The sequence below is a fragment of the Antechinus flavipes genome, chromosome 3 (genome assembly GCF_016432865.1).
Source record: "Antechinus flavipes isolate AdamAnt ecotype Samford, QLD, Australia chromosome 3, AdamAnt_v2, whole genome shotgun sequence".
NCBI classification, from domain to species: Eukaryota; Metazoa; Chordata; class Mammalia; order Dasyuromorphia; family Dasyuridae; genus Antechinus; species Antechinus flavipes.
In genome coordinates, this window is record NC_067400.1 from 212663065 (window position 1) to 212684088 (window position 21024).

The 21024-nt window shown below is 35.0% G+C and overlaps 1 protein-coding gene across 12 annotated transcripts in view; it reads right to left on the reverse strand.

Annotated features, from left to right (window-relative positions):
* TBL1X (transducin beta like 1 X-linked) overlaps positions 1-21024 on the reverse strand; it is a 359711-nt gene that overhangs the window by 4937 nt on the left and 333750 nt on the right. For all 12 annotated transcript variants that reach the window (XM_051984556.1, XM_051984558.1, XM_051984547.1 and 9 more), the window contains 5 exons: positions 15258-15379; positions 12580-12654; positions 11502-11629; positions 3004-3169; positions 974-1075 (listed from right to left, as the gene is read on the reverse strand). In XM_051984556.1, the coding sequence (XP_051840516.1) occupies positions 974-1075; positions 3004-3169; positions 11502-11629; positions 12580-12654; positions 15258-15379 (593 nt within the window). The remainder of the gene's footprint in view (positions 1-973; positions 1076-3003; positions 3170-11501; positions 11630-12579; positions 12655-15257; positions 15380-21024) is intronic.

Sequence of the window (21024 nt, forward strand, 5' to 3'; positions counted from 1 at the left end):
GAGCTCTGGTAGGCTGGGGAAAGATTTGTATTGCAGGGTCTTCCTTTGATTCTCAGCTCTCTAATTTACTATTTGTGTGGCTCTAGGCAAGTTCCAGACCCTAGTCTCTTTTACTGTTTGGATACTCTCATCAGCTTGCATGTGTTTACTCTCTCTGCAAATGACTCCCAGATCACAGTGTCTAACACAGTAGTTCAGAACATCACTTAGCCATATGATATTGGACAAAACATTGAATCTCCATTTCCTCATTGTAAAATGGAAAAAATAAACTACTATTAGGACTGCCGTGAGGACCCAATGAGAGCATTTGTAAAGCAGTCTGAAAAACCTTAAAGTGCTAAATAGATACAAAGTATTATTGTTACACTCTGCATACAACTCCTCTCTCTGGTTGAAATGTAAGTCTCTTAAGACTAGAGAAATAGAGACTATTTCATCTTTGTCTTTGACAAGCACATACATCACTGGCAGATTGTAAATGTTTCTTCTCAGTTGTGATCATCACCAGGTAACCATCATGCCATCTCATGCCATTACTATGGCAGAGTGATACTTGGGATCTAATCCTAGCTCTGTGATTATTTTACCACTTGTGTAATTCTAAGTTGTTTTAACTTTTCTGAGTCTCAATTTCCTAATTTATAAAAATGAGGAAATTAGATTTGATGATCTCTTAAGGTCCTGCTTGGCTGGTTTGAGATTCTTCTAAGTGATGAAAATCTGAAATCTGTTTAAGGAAAGATATATAATCCATCCCCAGAAACAGACGCATAAGAGTCTGGAAAATTTTACTTTCCTCCAGTATAAAGACTGAGAACTTAAGGTTTCCTCTGTATGCCTTGATGAGACATTAGAAGAAAACATTGTTGGAAGATCTTTCTTCTTCTTATTATTATTATTCTCAAATCTCTGTGATTCTTTTACCAAGTTCTGCTCATAAGAAAATCCACAAAATAAAGAAGATGCTTACAGAGCCATCAGATGCACTTGCTCCTACTTTATCTCCCCTAGCGTTCCAGCATACCTCGAAGATTCCTCCAGTGCCTCTGTAGCTATGTACTAGAGTTCCACTCTGTAAAAGGAAATCAGTTTCCACTTAAAAAAGCAATTTAACACTTAAAAATGTCATTTTGATGTATACTATCAAATAATTGTGATGGAAGTTTAAAGCCAAAACCTGAATCTTCTCCAGGGGTCCTCAAACTAAGGCCTGCAGGCCAAATGGTCAGCTGAGGACTTTTATCCCCCTCACCCAGGGCTATGAAGTTTCTTTATTTAAAAGCCCACAAAACAAAGTTTTTGTTTTTACTGTAGTCTGGCCCTCCAACAGTCTGAGGGACAGTGAACTGGTCCCCTATTTAAAAAGGTTGAGGACCCCTGTTTGGACAAACCTATATCTGTTAACCAAAACCATACCCACAATGAAATCATGTTTATGACACTATTAAATTAAAAATATAAACCTGGAAAACAAAGGAAATACTCTTTGTCTGAGCTAAGGAAATTCTCATTGGATAAATATTGGTGTTTAATTAATAAGCAGCAGAAAAATGAAATTCTAACATAGAAAAAATGTCAGAAAAACCTTGGCTTTTCTGCTATATAGATAATAAATTCCTGTTAACTTTCAAGAAAGATAAATACATGCCTGTTTTACTTAACTGGAGTAAGATTTTATTTCCCATTCTCATTATGATGAAGTATTAACTACTTTTCCCCTTTATACCTGAAATAAATGCATTTATTTTAGGAGGAGATCCAATATAGATTAAAATAATTTTAATATTTTTTTCTTTTCTGTTATTGTACAAATTATTTCTTTCAGAAAGAGGATTTAGAATTTTTTTTGTTATTAAAAAATGGAACCTTAACACAAACTCAAGATGATAATTTATAAATGGAAAGGTCCATTTTTCACTGAGTGTTTCAAAAACAAAGTGTTTCAACTTTTTTTGTACAATATATTTTGAGACATACTCTCTATTCTGTACCTTTTTTGCTTCATAGAAAGATAAACACTTATCTTTCACATACATAAAAGAGAGTGATTCACAATTGAATTTCTTAATGGCAAATTTTTAACACCAGGTTATGATTTCTCTGCCTCTTAGCATGCTTCTAAATTTCTTATTGATTAGTGTTCTTCCATAGCTCATGGATAGACCCTTCAAGGATTTACAGTTTAATGGAGAGATATGGCAAGCACAGGAATAAACAGAATATAGCACAATACATGATATCTAAATGAATAAAGTATGTGCAAACATCACAAAAAGAGGGATATAAGAGTTCACTAGGAGAGTGTACTCATTTTCATGGGAAAAGGCTTCCTAAAAGAGATGGCATTTGGACTGGGTTTAGAGGAATGATGTGCTTTTCCCACAATGTCTATTTGTTTTTAATCACAGATGAAGCCAAACAGAATTAAGAAGTATTCCAGAACAGAAAACTTAGATTTAGGATTATCTTCTATTTAGAATTATTCATGACCCTAGGTAGAATCATGAGTTACTGCAAGACAAAATCTTGCACTAATTCTTTTGTATATTTGTTTTCCTTCACAGAATTTTAAAGTCCGTAAATCTTACTAGAGAATTGTGGCACATCTTTGGGAGGATAACCTAACAGTAAAATATTTACCATCCTTCATTAGGTAACATTTTCATTCAGGAAATATAGTTTGCATAAAATAATTGGATAAAGTTTGTTTTACCCTTCTTTTGGTCATTTCACATTTTAAATTATTTGTTTTGCATAAAATAATTGGATAAAGTTTGTTTTACCCTTCTTTTGGTCATTTCACATTTTAAATTATTTGTTTAGGTTAAAACAGCTCCAAGAATACTCAGCTGTTCAACCATATACCATCTGTCATCTTGAACATATGAATTGATAATTATTTCCATCCAAAAAAAGCTGTTTGTATGTTTTGTGGGTCTAACAATTAAGATTTAAATTTTATTTTTGGATAGAGTTCTATAATAAAAGTCATACAATTACCTGAGTATTCCAGATGTGGACACATTTGTCAAAAGAACCACTAGCCAAGTACTTTCCATCGGGGCTGAATGCTACACTGTAGACAGGTTCTTGATGCTTGGTCAGTGTATGGATGCAAACTCCCCGTTCAACATCCCACAGTCTGACAGTAGAATCAAATGATGCACTGGGGAAATATTAAAGAAAAAAATAATTTAATGCTTTCCTTCCTATCTTTAGTTTATTAAACCAGGTAACAAATTTTATTTGGGATTTATCTTATTTTTCTATGCTTTCAAGTTGAAATCCTAAAAAATTAGAGAATTTTTTCCTCAATTCCCTATTTCAAAACTGAGTTACTTTGATTTATTTAAAAAAATTAATATATCATATTATTATAATTATAATTATATATAATTATAATAATAGTAAAAATAATATAATATATAAAAATAATTTTAAAAAAATAAAAAATGGGGGCAGCTAGTTGGTGCAGTGGATAGAGCACCAGCCTTGAAGTCAGGAGAACCTGAGTTCAAATCTGGCCTCAGACACTTAACACTTTTTAGCTCTGTAACCCTGGACATGTCACAACTCCAATTGACTCAGAAAAAAAAAAGATGAAACTTGGAGATTTTTTGCAAGTTATCTAAAAATGTTCAATATTCATAATCACTTGTCTATTTCAATAGGTGGCATAAGAAATATTTCTAAAGTAAGTCCGATTTTTAAATACTCTTACACTATTTAAAATGTAAAACAATATTATTCTAATCAGATCATATTTGAGAAAATGGCTAGCTGAGTTGACAAAATTTTTAAAAAGATTTGGAAAGGATTCTACAATTCTATTTTGAAAGCTTAGAAATCAAAGTTACCACCAACATCAAAAGAATAACAATTTTTAAAAAAATAAGGTTTTATTGATAGCTTCAGTTTTTCACATTATCATAATTATCCCCCCTATTCCACCTCCCAGAGAGCCATCCCACATAATAAATAGCATTTTTTAAAGAAAAGGAAAAAGAGGGAAAAATGTCCAGCAAACTAATCAATATATTGAAGAGGTTCAAAAATATGTACATTGTATTAACATCTCTCACCTCCAAGAAGGTGTGGGTTTGGGATATATTCTCCTTTCTCATCAAAGAATACCATTTTATATGAAACAAACTGCAACCTAGAATTCAGTTCACCTGGGCACTATTAAATGAGATTTCCACAGATTGTCTGACTTGAGAAGCAGCATGATATAAAGTGAATAATAATGCCATGTTTGGCATTGAGGAGAGCCCACCACCTACTAGCTACATGATGATGGGCAATTCACTTACATTTTCAGAATCCTAGTATCCACTTCTACAAAATGTGGATAAATAAATCCTTAGTCTCAGAGTTGGAAGTAGGAAATTTGGACAATGAGGTACAATTTAATCAAAACCCTCTTTTGGAGGTATGACAATTCTGAGAGTAGTTCACACACAGGAGTGAAGGAGGCTGAAGAAATAGAATTTAGGGAACTAAGAAGGGGCAGATCAGAGGATGGAGTGAACTTTGAAAGGATCTGAGGGGACAGTAAAAGGGAGAGTGCAAAAGTGGTAATGGGGAACAAGGAGTACCCCAATTTCTCCATTTTGGCCCTGAGTACCAGGAGTTAAGTAGAGCAGTTGGCTTTGCAAAGAGTGCCAAGATGTGATGTCTTTAGGGGGAAGTTAGGTTTAATGAAAACAACAAGATAGAAAGAATATGAGAAAAAATTATCTAAGAAGATGAGTTTTGGGAACAGCAGAATTTGGGCTAAGCTGGAGGAAAATAATAATAATAATAATAACAATGAAAATGATAAGTAACATTTATATTACTTAATGATGCTTTATGCACTGAGCCAACCATTTAATAATGATTAACTCATTTGATTCTCACAACAATCCTGGGAGGTAAATGCTATTATTTTCTCCATTTTATAGATGAAGAAACTGAGGAAAAATAGGTTAAGTGACTTGCCTCGGACACATAGCTTATAAGTGTGATGGTAGGTTGAAACTCAGATCTTCCTAATTTTAGACCCAAGGCTCTAACTATTGCACCAACTGGCTGCCAAGGTAGGGGAAAAATAAAAACCCCGGGAGAGCTTCTCCTATCAGGGTGTGTGATCATGGGAGTAGTATATTTGGTAGCTTCCTTGACTTCGCCTGGTTACTCCCATCCTTTGCAGAGAAATGGACTAGTGAAGGTCCACAAAGTAAGGGAACTGAACAGTAGAAAAGGAGCAGTGTCTGGACAGGTAAAGATTGCACTTTAAGGTTACAAGTAGCCCCAAACTTATTATGCTTTTGGCTGTAATTTCTACTTCAAAGAGTTGTTGTGAGAATGAAAGGATATGGCAAGGGACTTTAAAAACTTTCAATCTATAATTAGTATTTATAATTAATTCATAAGCACTAGGCACAAGATACAGTTCTAGAACTCAAAATTCTTATGGCCTGGCTCATATGAGCATACAAACACCTACAGGATAATACAGAAGACGGTAAATGCTTTAAGAGACACAAAATATTAAAAACAATTAGGGAGGAAGAGAGATCTATTTTGAAAGATATGATAGCAAAGGTTTCCTGATGGAAATTATTTGAGTTGGGCTTTGAAAGAGAAACAGAATCTTGATACACTGTATCCTAGAAAGAAGGTATAATATGAGAAAAGGAAAGGAGGTAGAAAAGTAGGGAATTATTCAGGGAACAGCAAACAATTAAGTTGGCTACGGTGCAGGACTGTGTACAAGAAAATAAAGTAAAACGAAACATTATATTAGAGTCATTTTATATAGGGCTTGCAGGGGTAGGGGCATGAAGTATGGTTTTAATTTGGGAGACAATAATCAATGAAAGTTTTGAACAGGAGAAAGATAGGATCTGGAATGTACTTGAGGAAGGGTAGAGAAATTTAAGATATGGGCACCAGGCACAGGGCTACTAGAAAACTTCTGGAAAAAAAGAAAAGTGGGGTAGGTGGAGTTTTGACAAGGGGGGTACCCATGGGCAAGCAAAGGAGGGACAAATGAGTGACTCATGCAGCAGGCAAACTAGGCTTATGGGGGTTGAGAAAGAAGAATGCATTGGAGATGTTATGAGGTCTCAAGTCACAGGGAAAATGATGGAGTCTTCAATAAAAATAGGGAAATCAGGGGTAAAAAATCTCTTTTAGATATGTTGATTTTGAATAAGGTGAAAATTCTTTTTTAGATATCAATGGGACAGTCAGATGGAGCTGTTCAGTAGAATACTGAAAATGTAGGTTGGCATTGATTAGAAAAATGATTAAACTGTGATGTATGGACAGAAAGGAATATTACTTCAGGAAATAATAAAAATAGAGAAACATGAAAAGATAGGAAATTACTGATGCAAAATGAAGTAGAATAAGGAAAACAACACACACACATACACCTATACACACACTAATGAGTACAATGTAAAAGGAAAGAACCACCAAAAAAAGTCAAAACTTAATATTGTAAAATTATAATGATCAATTTTGACTGCAAAGAAGAATTATGATAAAGTACCTCTTGTAGATTTTGTGTAGATAGGCATAAATATATGATCATTTTTAATATTTTGGTTCAATCTGATAAAGTTATTATTTTTGATAAACTTATTATTCCCTCCTTTCTTTTTCTCATATGATACCTTCTTTCTAAAATATAATACATTAAGATCCTATTCCTTTTTTAAAGCCCAGTTCAAATACAACTTTCACCATGAAATCTTTCTTATCACAACCTTTCAAAAGAGCTCTATATCCCCAACTGTTTTTTAGTATTGTGTTTCTCTTAAAGCATTTATCATCTTCTTTTAAAGTCCTTTTTAAAATTTTAAAATAAAATCACTCTTGATAACTCCCTGGGAGGCAGAAGAGAGAGGATTCCTTTGGAAAATATAGATGTTGTAAAAACAAAATATATAATAAAATTTATTTTTAAAACTAAAAAAAAAGTGGGTTTGGATCTCAGAAGAGAGGCTAGGGCTGGAATCAGAGATATGGGAATCATCTACACCAACATGATACTGGTAGTCATTGGGATTAAAGACATCACCAAGGGGGCAAAATGAACATGGATAATAGATGAGGACCAAGGACAGAAATTTTAGGTAAAGCTTACCTTCTAGCAGTGAGAAAAGAATCACTGATATTTTTCCTTGTCTCTCCTTCCCACAACCCCCTACCTCTGCTAGCACCATAACAGTTTAAAAAGCTGTTAAAGCTAGTTAACACTGTTTTGTTTGTCTATTTTTGTCTCCAGCACAGCTCAAACATGGTATACTGCACATAGTTAATGACTGATGCATAAATGGATCAGAACAGCAAAAAGTCAGAGAGATACGTGAAAAACCAAGATACTATAAAGTCACAGAAGACTAGAGAAGAGACATTAATTTCAAAATTAGTAAGTAGTCAAACGTCTTGACTTAACAAGTCAAAGACCTTAGTTCATGTCCCATGAATCAAAAAAAAAAAAAAATCACTAAATTAACTGGAATATAGTCTAGCATTGAGTTTATTTTATTATTTTCTGATTTCCTGAAAATCACAGAGAGATAGCAAGACATTTGGACAGAAAGATGGCTTTGAGACTAAGAAAGGATGAGTTCAAGTTTCTGACACTTCCTAGGCTGTGTGACCCCCAAGAAATTTACTCAGTGTTTTGAAGCAATTTAAGACTATAATTTAAGACAGATGATCTGTACTGGTAGAGGGAATTAATTTCCTCACCCAAGAACTCCTTATGTTAATGTTAAAACACATAGTTTTAGTGCCTACCCTTCATCCTATCCTTGAGATAGAATGGTTCTTTGAAACATACACTCTGATTTCCCAAATAAGGCATCTAGTCTATGCCTCAAATAATTTAGTGACAGGTAACTCACTAATTCAATAGGCAGGCTACTCTAACTTTGGACAACTTCAATTGTTCTTTATATTGACCCCAAACTTATCCCCATTAACTTTCCATTTTTCGTAGATTTATCACCTGTAGCAATTTAAAAAAAGAAAAAAGGAATAGTTCCTTCTCTACAAGTATTTGAAAATAGCCATCACATCCCTTGTGAAGTCTTCCGTTCTCCAACTTAAATATTCTCAGTTCATTTGATCCCTTATCCTATAATGTTTTCCAGACCATTATTAGCTCACTTCTTAATTTTTTTGTGTGTGGGGGGAGGAGTGTGGTTTTTTTGTTGTTGTTGTTGTTCTGGTCCCATGAAATTTAATTTTTTTAAAGTATTTTTTTCAACTTTTTTTTTAACATTCATTAAAAAATTTTTTTGAGTTCCAAAATTTAAAAGTAGGTTATATATTCATACTCATGTAAAACAAGCTAATTTTTTTTAGTTTCTTCTGCAAACTTTCTAGGTTTTCTTTCTTTTTTTCCCCTTTCAGGAATAGATCTGTGATTTTACCAGTGTAGGAAACTGTCACTATAAACTCCTTCCACACTACTAGACTTTAATTTATATTTTCAGAACACTGCCAAGGGCAATGAGATGATATGTAACTAGCTCATGACTACACAATTGGTTATGTGTCATAGGCAACACTTGAACCTCATGTCTTTTTGATGTTAAGGTTGGCCCTCTATCACCAAATTTTCTCTCTCAGTTTTTCAAATATCTCTTTTGAAATGTAAGAAGTGACACAATCTGGTCACCAAAGGGATTACTTATTCTTTCATTAGTCAGTCAGTCGATAAATATTTATTAAGTACTATGCTAAGTGCTGAGGATACAAAAAGAGGCACAAGACAGCACTTGCCTCAAGGAATTCATAGTCCAATAGAAACTATATTTCCATCAATAAAGTTTTAAGACTGTATCTGCCTATTTGGAACTATGCTCAAAAAGTTATCAAACTGTTCATACTCTTTGATCCAGCAGTGTTACCACTGGAATTATATCCCAAAGAGATTTTAAAGAAGGGAAAAAGACCTGTATGTGCAAGAATGTTTGTGGCAGCCCTGTTTGTAGTGGCCAGAAATTGGAAACTGAGTAGATGCCCTTCAATTGGAGAATGGCTGAATAAATTGTGGTATATGAATATTATGGAATATTATTGTTCAGTAAGAAATGACCAACAGGATGATTTCAGAAAGGTCTGGAGAGACTTACATGAACTGACGCTGAGTGAAATGAGCAGTACCAGGAGATCATTATATACTTCAACAACAATACTATAGGATCATCAATTCTGATAGACATGGCTATCTTCAGCAATGAGATGAACCAAATCAGTTCCAATGGAGCAGTAATGAATTGAATCAGATACAACTAGCGAAAGAATTCTGGGAGATGACTAAGAACCATTACACAGAATTCCCAATCCCTATATTTTTGTCCGCCTGCATTTTTTATTTCCTTCACAGGCTAATTGTACACTATTTCAGAGTCTGATTCTTCTTGTACAGTAAAATAACTGTTTGGACAGGTATATTTATTTTGTATTTAATTTATACTTTAACATATTTAACATGTATTGGTCAACCTGCCATCTGGGGGAGGGGGTGGGGAAGAGGGGAAAAATTGGAGCAAAAGGCTTGGCAATTGTTAATGCTGTAAAATTACCCATGCATATAACTTATAAAGAAAAAGCTATAATAATAAAAAAAAAATTTATAAGGTTAAAAAAAAAGACTGTACCTGCGCCTTTTGGTATTCTGTATAATGATCACAATAAATAATACTAACAGTTAGCATTTATATAGCATCTCCAATGTACCAAGCACCATACTAAGTTCTTTACAAACATTATCTTATTATCTTACAACAGCCTTGTGGAATATTATTATCCCTATTTTACAGGTGAGGAAATAGAGCAAAATGGCAAAGTGATTTCTTTGAGATTACAGTTAATAAGTGTCTGAAGTTGCATTTGATTTCAACTCTTCTTTACTCATGGTCTGGTACTGTTGCATCATCTAGCTGACCAACAATGTTATAGATGGCAACTCTCAAAAGAAGGATATTTGATTAACCAGAATAGTTCATTCCTTGACCACACTGGAGGGTAGAACTTTTTTTTTTTTTTTTTTTTTTTGTTCTGTTGTGCCTGATTCTTTGTGACCCATTTGGGCTTTTCTTGAGAAAGATACAGCAATGGTTTGTCATTGCCTTCTCCAGATCCTTTCTTCCTTTATACATACATACATACATACATACATACATACATACATATATATATATATATATATATATAGAGAGAGAGAGAGAGAGAGAGAGAGAGAGAGAGAGAGAGAGAGAGAGAGAGAGAGAAACTGAAGCAAATGGGGTTAAATGACTCACTCAAGGTCACAGAGCTAGTAAATATATGAGACCAGATTTGAACACAGGGAAATGAGTTGTCCTGACTCTAGGCTCGGTTCTCTCTCTCTCTCTCAGACCATCTAGATAGTACACTAACTCTTAATACAAATACATAGATGAAAATTTGCAGGACAAACCTTGCTCACATTTGGGAAGCTATTTAAAACATTCAAATCTACTATGATGTTTAATTTTGGTTTTGAGATGACTCCCAACCAAGCAGAACTAGCTCTATTGCCACTGTATTTCAAAATCATCATTAAAGCCATGATTTGTTACATTTTCTTTTTTAATAGTATTTTATTTTTCCAAATACATGTAAAGATAATTGTCAATATTCATCTTTGCAAAACCTTGTGTTCCAAATTTTTTTTTTCTCTCTCTCTCCTCCTCCATCCTTCCCAAGAAAGAAAGTAATCCAATATAGATTAAACATTCATTTGTTATATTTTCTAGTGATTTAATAGTTTTTTCTTCCTATAGCAGCTTCTCTTAGTGATTTTGTAAGACGTCTCAGAGAAGAATCCTATGAGATGAAGGATTTCAAACTTTGAGGAAAATTCCCACACTGATCAAATCAGGTATTCATTAAATTTGAAATTTCTAAATTCTAAAAACTACTATACATAGTTCTAGAAGTTAATCCTTCAAAGTGTTTCCATACTTAACTGTTTTTGGAATAGTTTTTAAAAGGATTGACTTGTCCAGATAGGGTTAAAATTAGACAGTTCCTTGAAAGAAAAGATTATCTTTCTTTTTTGAATTTGTATCCCCAGACCTTAATAAAGGATCTGGCACCTAATAAATGCTTGTTGGCAAATGGACAGATTTCAGAACAACCTAGAACAAAAGGCACCAACCCACAATATTAAATTCACACAATATATAACACATAACATTTCAGAATGTGAATCAATTTGTCTATTCAGTGGAAATTTAGTTCATTCCCCCTTTGACCTCCAATAAATAGAGATTCATAAAAAAGTTAGCCACTTCCCCATTTCTGCCACTTGGGATATTGAAGAGTTTTAATAATCTCTCTAACAGACAATCAGTTACATTCCTGGCTGTCATTTACTTGGCAATGAAAAATGCTATCTGGAGCAATTATTATTCTGTTGACAAACAGCAATAAATGGAATTCAGAGTTTATTTTAGTTTTACCTTGCTAACATGATGTTGGAGGTTGGATTGCTGGTACCTGGTCCTGTTGGACTCCATTTGATGGTATAGATCTCTTTGCTGTGAGCCTGAAGATCATGGACACATGTATCTTGTTTCATACTCCAAATCTGTATAATGCAAATAAAAAATAAATAAAATTAAATTTCTAGAACCTCTTTTCCTCCTCCCCACTTTCTTTCTTTCTTTCTTTTTTTTCCCTTCTGTCAGTGGGGCAGATCCTGAGGAAGCATGCTGTGGACTGCTAATCTCTTTAACTGGCAATTACATAATTAGATTCTAATTCCATTCTATACCCTGCAAAGTTTATCTATCTGTGAAGCAATCTAGGGTTTTAAGCTAGAGCAAATTATAAAGATAACACAATTTAACTCTTTAATTTTACAGATAAGGTTTACAATGAAGTTGTTTTCTAATAGGCATTCTGCTACCACATCAGACACATCTGGGCTTACTGCTATACAGAATGTAAATATGATGTGGCTCTATATTTCTAGCCCTTGGATATCTGAATAATGATGAAAAACCAGATAGTCATCAAAAGCAACAAAAGGTATTTGTGGTGCTAAGCTCTAAAAAGTAAGCATGTCTTTAATAATGAGGTCCATTATGAAGAGATTAGCAATCATATTATTCAGAAACAAGATGAATATAATCCAATATTTGAGAAGATAGTGACTATAAGTCCAGAAAAAAGTTCCCCTGTGTTAAATGAAAATTGGGATCCACTGGATGAATAGTTAGTCAAATTATATATTGAATGGGAAATCCCTTTTTAGATGAAAACAACATACAGAGGCCCAGAACTTTTTTGCTACACTTGGATTTTTTTCCTCAAAGTGATTGCTGTATGTCAATTTACTTCCCTACCCCCCCCCCCAAAAAAAAAGGTAATAAATTATAAAAACCCGAACCAATAATTAGTAAGGTATATAAATAAAGGTGAAAAAAGTATGAACAAATATACCTTTTAAATGAAATAAAAGAACTTATTTCACATTGGTATGCATGCGTATATTTTTTGAAGATACAGTTCTTTTTCTGCATTAATCTCTTTTACCTTTAACGTCATGTCATCAGAGCAGGATGCTAACAGCATTCCAGAAGGATCCCATTTGATTGCATTGACTTCATTCTGAAATATAGAAAGGCTTTTAAAATTTTTTTTTTCTTTTTAAAAGATAAGTAAAATCAAAGTATCTGTTATCCAGCAGAGGGCAACAGTGTTTTGCTTTTATCATTTAAAAATAAGATCTTTAGTTTAAAATAAATTATGCCTTAGATTTCCAAAGAAGAAAACCAAAGTATATACTCTACTCCCAATCTGTTTTTTTTCCTCTTGAGCCATCCCTCTTTTCTTTCTCTTTTTCTTCCTCTCTTTCTTTCTCCTTCCTTCCCTGTTCTTTCCCTCCCCCCCCCACCCTCGCCCTTTCTCTCTCATATGTATTATCTATTCATAGACTAGCACATTCGCTCATATTTCCTCTTAAAATATCTAAAATCATAACTGGGAAGGACTGGGCTAGAGAAGGTGGACTAATAAAGTGAAATGAATAAAATTAGTTATGAGAAAGTTCAATTAAAAAACAATCATACTGCTTTGAGGAAGAGATGGACAAAAGTTTGGGAAAATAGGATTTTATGGCCTCAAAACTAGTGTCACTTATATCGGAGACTGTGCATGGTCTCATAAAAGACACTATTTTTCAAGGGAACAGTAGTGAAAGGGGAATGAGTAGATGGAGAGCACCAGAGAGCCAGAAGATTTAATCCCTGGTCTGCAGGAGTTAAAATTTGTTACAGGACCAGCACAAATCTTAACCACAAGGCAATGGAACACCAACATAAACAAACATACAGAGATTTATACATATGTGCTAAGTACTCAGCAGACAGAAAAAGTAGATTTCTGTAGTGACGACCATTATGGGGAAAAAAAAAAACCCTTTAAGAAAAATTAATTTAAAATTTGTTTCAATTAACAAAAATCTATTTTCTCTTCCTCCCATATTTTCTTCTGCTCCTCCCATCAGGGGGGAAAAAACACAAAACCCTTATAGCAAATATGCATAGTTTAGCAAAACAAATTCCTGAATTAGTCAGAACAAGAGCCCTTTTGATGGTTCTTATTGCAAATGTTCCAGATGGAAGCTGAAGCAGGTCTTTGCAGTGTGTTACCATTTATTCGTCTATACCCAACCCCCACCCTTCAATATCTCATCTGGGAGCACTGCTGAGACAGAGCAGAGGAACAATAGAAGATGTATTTTCCTAGGCCTTTTCTCTTGGAATCACTCAGAGGAAGTTGGAGAAATATGCTGAACTTTGTTTAACACATACTTTCTTTGGTTTGATAGTCTCAAAATGTTCAGAAGGAATAAGAGTTAAGCCCCATTGAGAATAAAAGAGAAAAGAAGTGATCTGGGTGAGAGGGGTCAATAAATAAGTGATAATTATATATATATATGTAAGTGAGATAATTCAAAGTGATATGGCAAAGAGACTGGCTCACGAGGTTAACTGACCATAATATGCAATACTATGCTGAGTGTAAGTCAGAAACCTGGTAAAGAACCTAGTGCAGCTTGGAGCTGATACTTCAAGAAATGCACCCATAATACTTAAATTGATAGCCAAATTATTATTTGTATTTTGTCATCTGCTATAGGAAATTTTGAGCTTTGTAAGTAAAAAGCAGAAATAACTTAATAAAAAACTTTTAAAATCAGTGAGTCACTATATGGAGTTGTGCTTTGCTTTCCAATTTCTGAATTGTACCACCTTTCCAGGTAGATTGAGATGAATGGAGAGATCAACAGTGAACATTAAATACTTACTTATGCATTAGGCACTGTACTAATAAATTGATTCATAATGGCCCCCTTTGGGGTTTTCTTTTTTAAGATACTGAAGTGATTTGCTATTTTCTTTTCCAGCTTATTTTTACAGATAAGAAATTGAGACAAATAGGATTAAGGGACTTGTTCAAGATCACACAGGTAGACCAGTGTGAGACTCCTAAAGGTGAATTTTATTGATTCCAAGCAGTGTTCTCTACTCATTGCACTACCTAGCTGCCCAGGTAACAAAGCTACAATCTCTGGCCTCAAGGATTTTAAATTTTAAAATGGGGAAGACTGCAAAAGTTTTTTATAAAGGGGTTTACCCATGGGGAATTATAATTTAGAAATGGTGATGAGGAATTCTAGGCAAGGGAAGGTGGAAGCTCACCCATTGCAGCCCAGGATAAGTTCCAGAGGCAGAGTCCAAGGTTCTTGGGCAGGAGAGGGAGAGAAAGGCTAGGGTTGAGGATGATGATCAGAGAACATAGGGAACATGGTATGCAGTGACACAGTGGTTCTTGCCAAAATAAGGCAAGATCTCAGTGCCAAAAGCCTAAGTCATTCTAAGTTTCCAGTTTGGGGGGAGATGTGTTTGAGGAGGAAGAGGAGGATAATAATGGTCAGAGTACAAGCTAGTTTACTGTGTGGTCTCCTGCTTCTCTCTGATACCTGATGTCTGGACTCAATCTAACTACTATACAGTGCTCATCAGGCATAAATGGCTTCAGGCATGGGCTGGCTCTTTTTAAAAAGACTTGAAAAGCTTCTAGGAGGCTTGCCCTGTACCCTTAACCTCCTCTTTTAAGTGATAGAAACATCACTGGTTTAAAATAAAAGCTCTTAAATCCCCGACATTCCCACCAAATATGAAGCTCACTTCAGGAGGTTCACTTACTGTGTGTCCTTGGAAGGTTTTAACTGGGCGATCACAGCCAAGTCGGCATACATGGATACACATGTCCGTGCTGCAGGATGCAAAAGTAGTGTTGTTTTGCCAATCTACGTCCAGAGCAGGGGCTGCCAAGCATGAACAACAGGGAAGAGTGGAGAGAAGTCCCATTAGTCATTGTGGATGGGCACTGTCCCCACCAGCCTTCCTGTATGAAGTGCAGTGTCTGTTCCAATATATTAAATTTGAAGCTATTTATAACATAGAAAAATTTAAAAGGAAGAAGTGAGAAGCAGAGTCACTCGACAAACGGGAGATTACAGAAATAAGTGGACTTTGCAGAGTAGCTCTTTTACAAAGAATTACAGTCTAGGCAACTGAGTCCATATCAAGTTTCAAAACTTCCCTACCCTAGTGAGTTCATTTTCTTTTATCTGACCCATGATTTTCCAACATGAAGAAAGATATCTAATTTTTAAGTGGGTGCACACTCCTAATCACTACCAATTAGAAATATTTTATTCCTGATGCATGGTAAACTATAGTTTTCTCTTTTGCTTCTTTCAGAAGTAGGGGGAAAGACTGGCAAAATAGGTGACAATCTCCTCATATGGGAAAGGGAAAGATAATTCAGAGATGAAAGGGGAGGAGATTCATAACTATATGTGTCAAACTCCTATTCAAATGTGGATCTCTTTCTCTTAAATTTTTTGTTGTTGTTATTTAATTATTGTTTAGTCATGTCTAACTCTTCATGACCCCATCGGGCGTTTTCTTTGTAAAGATACTGGAGTGTTTTGCCATTTCCTTCTCCAGCTCATTTTACAGATGGGAAACTGAGGCAAATGGGGTTAAAATGACTTGCCTAGCTACGAAGTGTCCGAGGTCAGATTTAACTCAGGAAGATGAGACTTCCTGACTCCAGGTTTGGCACTCTATGCATTATTACATCTTGCTGCCCTTTAATTTTTACTTCCCTTCCATTCTGATCTATATAATGGGTATTATGTATATTATGGGTAATACCCATAAATGGGTATTATACTTTAAGGTTCTACATTACGCACATTGAGGGCTGGGGATCTTCTCTATTCACCTGATAGTCTTAATCTTTGTAACTTTAATAAGACTACTACCAAACTTAACTACGTGATTTAGAGGATCTAAAAGATACAATACTGTAGCTTGGCCGTCATTGTTAACTAAACAAAATAATAGGTACAGGAAGGACTTATTTTTATTGGACCTCATTGTTACCTAATTATCAAAAGTCCTTCAATATGAGGAAAAGTCTCAATATATCATGTACTCTGGTTCATCATCAGAGTATTCCTTCAAGGTGAAGGCGTAAATGGGAGGGACACTGATTTAAAAGACATTTTATTTACACATCCACATCCACACCCACACCCACGCCCACACCCACACATACCCACACCCACACATTTGTATAAAGGACAGTGGCTAGAGCACTGGCTTGAAGTCAGAAGGACCTGACCTCACGTACATATTAGCTGTGTGAATCCTGAACAGGTCATTTAATCCTCATTGCTCCCACTTCCCCCCAATTAAAAAAAAATTGTATACATGGAGAAAAGGGGAGGAATCTGGAGGATTTCCATTTCTATTCTCCATTTTCTAGAACATGGAATAATTTATCAGTTTAATTGACTATTACTTTGGAAGCAACAAAAATTTGGCCTTTACAATGACACATTTAAAGTCAGAGAAATTATAACTGAGAAAAGAGGTAGGATGGCATGTCCCCAGTAGTTGGCTGGTTGTTTAAGAAGTCCTGGATCTGGATAACAGTGTACTCTGAATGAATATCTGAGAAAGGATACATAAGAGATTCCCCCCCCAAAAGTGGGCTGAGAGGATAAACAATTTCAAATTCTGTTGAAGGCAGGTTCTAATTATTTTGGTTTTCTTTTTTTTTTTTTAATTGTCTTTTAAATGCCATAAAGAATAGGTTATTTGCAGGGTTTTTCTCTGCTATTCACATTATATGACCTAGAAGGGACTAGAAATTAGTTAAAAGTCATCCAATCCAAACCCTTTAGTTTACAGATGAGGAAATAGAGGTGCTGCAAAGGTAAGATTTCCTCAAAGTCATGTGGCAAAGGCAGAGTATGACCCCAGGACCTCTGACTTAGGAAAGGATACTTTTCCCACTGATCCTCTTAGAACATGAGTTAACCTTCACAGTCTGATGAGACATCCAGAATAGGAATAATTTTTAAAATTAAAAAAAATTATTTATTTTAATACATATTAAATAATATAAATTAAATAATATGTAATAATATTAATTAATATCATGTTGGGAGAGACCAGAATGGGAATTTAGTGGAAGACAATATAATTTGGGAGTTAAGAAAAAACTGGCTTTCTCACCTAGTATCATAAAGCACAGCTTCTTAATTGCCAGGGACCAATGACAGAGAAGGCTTTGGAGTTGGAAAGAGTTAATGCAGTTTTCATATCTTGAATTATAAAGCTTTAGTAAAAACCAGTTATTTCTAGTCACAGGTATAATTCCTATTAGGGTAGGCTAGGATTTCTAACAGGTGGGATCAGATATAGTAGAAAGAGCATTTTTGAAAAGGAGCAAGTAAGTGAGTTTGGATGGATCATGGAGTGTGCAGGAGCGTGATATTGTAAAACAAAACTCTGGAAAGAAAGCTAAGTTGGAGTCAGGGTGTGGGGAATAATTTTGCTTTTGTATACCCTGTGTCCAGTACGGCATCTGGCACAGAGCTAACACTTAATAAATGCCTATTGAATTAAATTATTCCATCTTTAGAGCTCTGTCTTCTTCAGTAAGATTTTGGATTGTGATGCCCATCGTGGGCATTTTTTTTTGGATCAGGTCTTAACTCATAAGTTAAGAAATTTGAAACATAATGAGGCCATTATACCACTCTGTCCATGGGATGTATAGTACTATATGAAGCCCAAAGCCCAAAGGAAGTCACTTGGGTCTAGTATCCATGACCTTATTATCTGTCTAGTGCTTTGGTTAATGACTGTTAAGCATCCGGAAATCAGACAGTGATATATAGCTATGCTAAGAAATAATGAAGTGCTTTGCTTGTGGGGGAAGGGAGGAAAGAAACATCACAAGGTTGCTAAGAAACATATACAACCAGAGGCTAACTAATTTACTCAAGGTTAAACAGTGAGTCAGCATCAGAGACAGAAAGATAATTCAGGTTTTCCTGTGTTCTCACAAGAAGATTTCTCTTCCTCATTTCCCCTGCTATTCTTTAAATAATGGGCTGAACCCTTCTCCTATCTATCTCCCATACAATGGCGGGGATGCTATTAACTTCAATGTACGACGTCTTGCCCAAGGGAAAGATACTGTGTGGGCAGAGCTGGCTGAATGTCAGGAAAGGCTTTTAAAAAAATGATATAAATCACAAGAGCAAAAGTTCTTTCTTTCTTTTTTTTTTTTTTTAAATACTCCCAGCAGTGTGTTTAACCATGGCACAACTATTCTTGGAGTATTTCCCACATGTATCCAGTAGAATGAAAGAAATAATCAGTTCTGTCAGAATGCTGATCAGTTAGCCATAGGACAATGCTTACAGATGATTCTCATTTATAACCCCCCAAAATTAATTAAATAATGAATTCCAGGGGGCAAGTTCTGTATTTGGGTCTCTTATTAATACAATGGAAAATTGTATTGAAACCTTCCTGACAGGAAAGTTTAGGGGATGATTATCAGGAATTGAGCACCAAAATCAGTGTTGTTCCCCAGAATTCCAGGACTAAAAATTAGGAATTGCTTCTTTTTATTTTTCTGTCCTGGCTTTCTGCTAGGGGTGGGACTTCATCCCACCTGCCTTTGATGACATCAAAGCTATCAACTATGAATCCTGTAGGCTCTCAGCCCAGTTACCCAAGGAGCCATTTGTTCCTGAAGATGTGCAGCAGTTTTAGGAAGGGGAAATGAGGAAAGATCGAGGTTTGATGTAGAAATTTGTGCTTATGCCAGTAGGGACTCCTTGGACCAGAAAATTTCGTTATTCTGCAGGGAGCTGCTTTGATGTAATTTTTAGGGTATAGTTTTTAACACAACCTTACTAATAATGACAAGGCATTTAATAAATACTGTCACAGTTGCTAATAACGATGGAGGCAGTCCCATGATTCCTCATACCATCTGGGTAACTGCTTGATAAATGGAAATACAATTTCTTACTCTATCCAATTAAGTGACTAACCCCCAAAAGGAATTTTTGTTCTTATATTTTCAGAGCTTTCTAGACCACTGAATAAAACAAATAAACCATCCATTAGGATCTGAGGCAATTTCTGATCAATTGCAGGGTTGTGGGGCACAGGGAATAAACTGCCAAATTTAGGGTCCTTCACAGGCTGCTCTATCAAGCATCCATCAATCAACCAAGAAGCATTTCTTCAGTACCCACTATCTGGCAGACACTGTGTTAGATACCAGATTATAGCCTACAGAAGAGCTCAAGACCATAGACATAGTGAACATGAGTGGTAAAATTTTAATTTAAATCCTCTACTTCCAGAATCAATGCTATTTTCCTTGTAATAGGTTGAATCAGGAAATCTTGGGTTCAAAATGCACCTCTCAATGCGATGTATGAAGATGTCCAAGTCACTTAATCATTTTGTCTCGTTTCCCCATCTTTAATTTGGGAATAATAATAACACCAATAATAGTTATCTCATATAGTTACTGTGAGAAGCAAGTAACACAATACCCACAAAGTCTTTGTAAACTTGAAAGAGCTATGCAAATACACATCTACTTGCAATCATCATTATAAATATCTCCCACTGGCAAAATAATTCTAAGCCAAAAGCTCCAACAGAGAAAAACTAGAGGATTATTAATCTTGTACACAAGTTGGATGACATTCTCCTCCCTGAAGGCCAGTGAATACATTTGGGGATCACTACATTTTGCTGAAAGACTGCAAACAAATTATTAATGAGCATGCTAAAGGGAACACAATGGTCCAGAATTTGACTGCAATAGAATCTAGAAAATAGCAAGAGTAATGTTTGCAAGGTTTCAAAGGGATTTCTAACCAGACACAGAACTTCCAGCATTCTGGGATTGCAAATCTGTCATCAGGCCTATCACTATAACAGAGAATGTGATTGTTTTTAGAATTATGCCAAACAAACAAACAAAAAAAAATGAAATCCAGGAGGAATAATAGGAATGGTGTCTTGACTTCATCTTTATTTTGGTTTTGTCAATCAATAGGACAGATCAGAAATGCCTAGAATGCAAGAATTCTAATGCATATGTAATATGTAAAATGCATATGAAAATATGTAATTAGAATATAGTATTTCTGGGGGGAGTCCTGTTATATTTATCATATGGTCCTTCATGACCTACTTTTTCTCTATTCTCCTATGTCTGATTGTTCTTTCTAGGTTTCTTTTGCTAGATGTCACCTATGTCACACCTCCTAACTATAGATATCTCTTCAAGGCTCTACTCTTTTTTCTCACTATCTTAGTAATCCCATCAGCTCCAACAGGTTTAATTATCATTTTTATATATAATTATAACTAGAAGATTGCTTCACCTATAGATTGAACACAGATATAGTCTCATCTCCACACATTTATTTTGAATATCCTCCATATTTAGAAAGTTCGTCTCTCCCTCTTAGATCTTCCTTTAAGATTCAACTCAAATGTTGTCTTCTGCAGGAATCATTCCTACAATTCCCCCACCTCCACCTCATTTAGAGTACTCTCTTCTAAA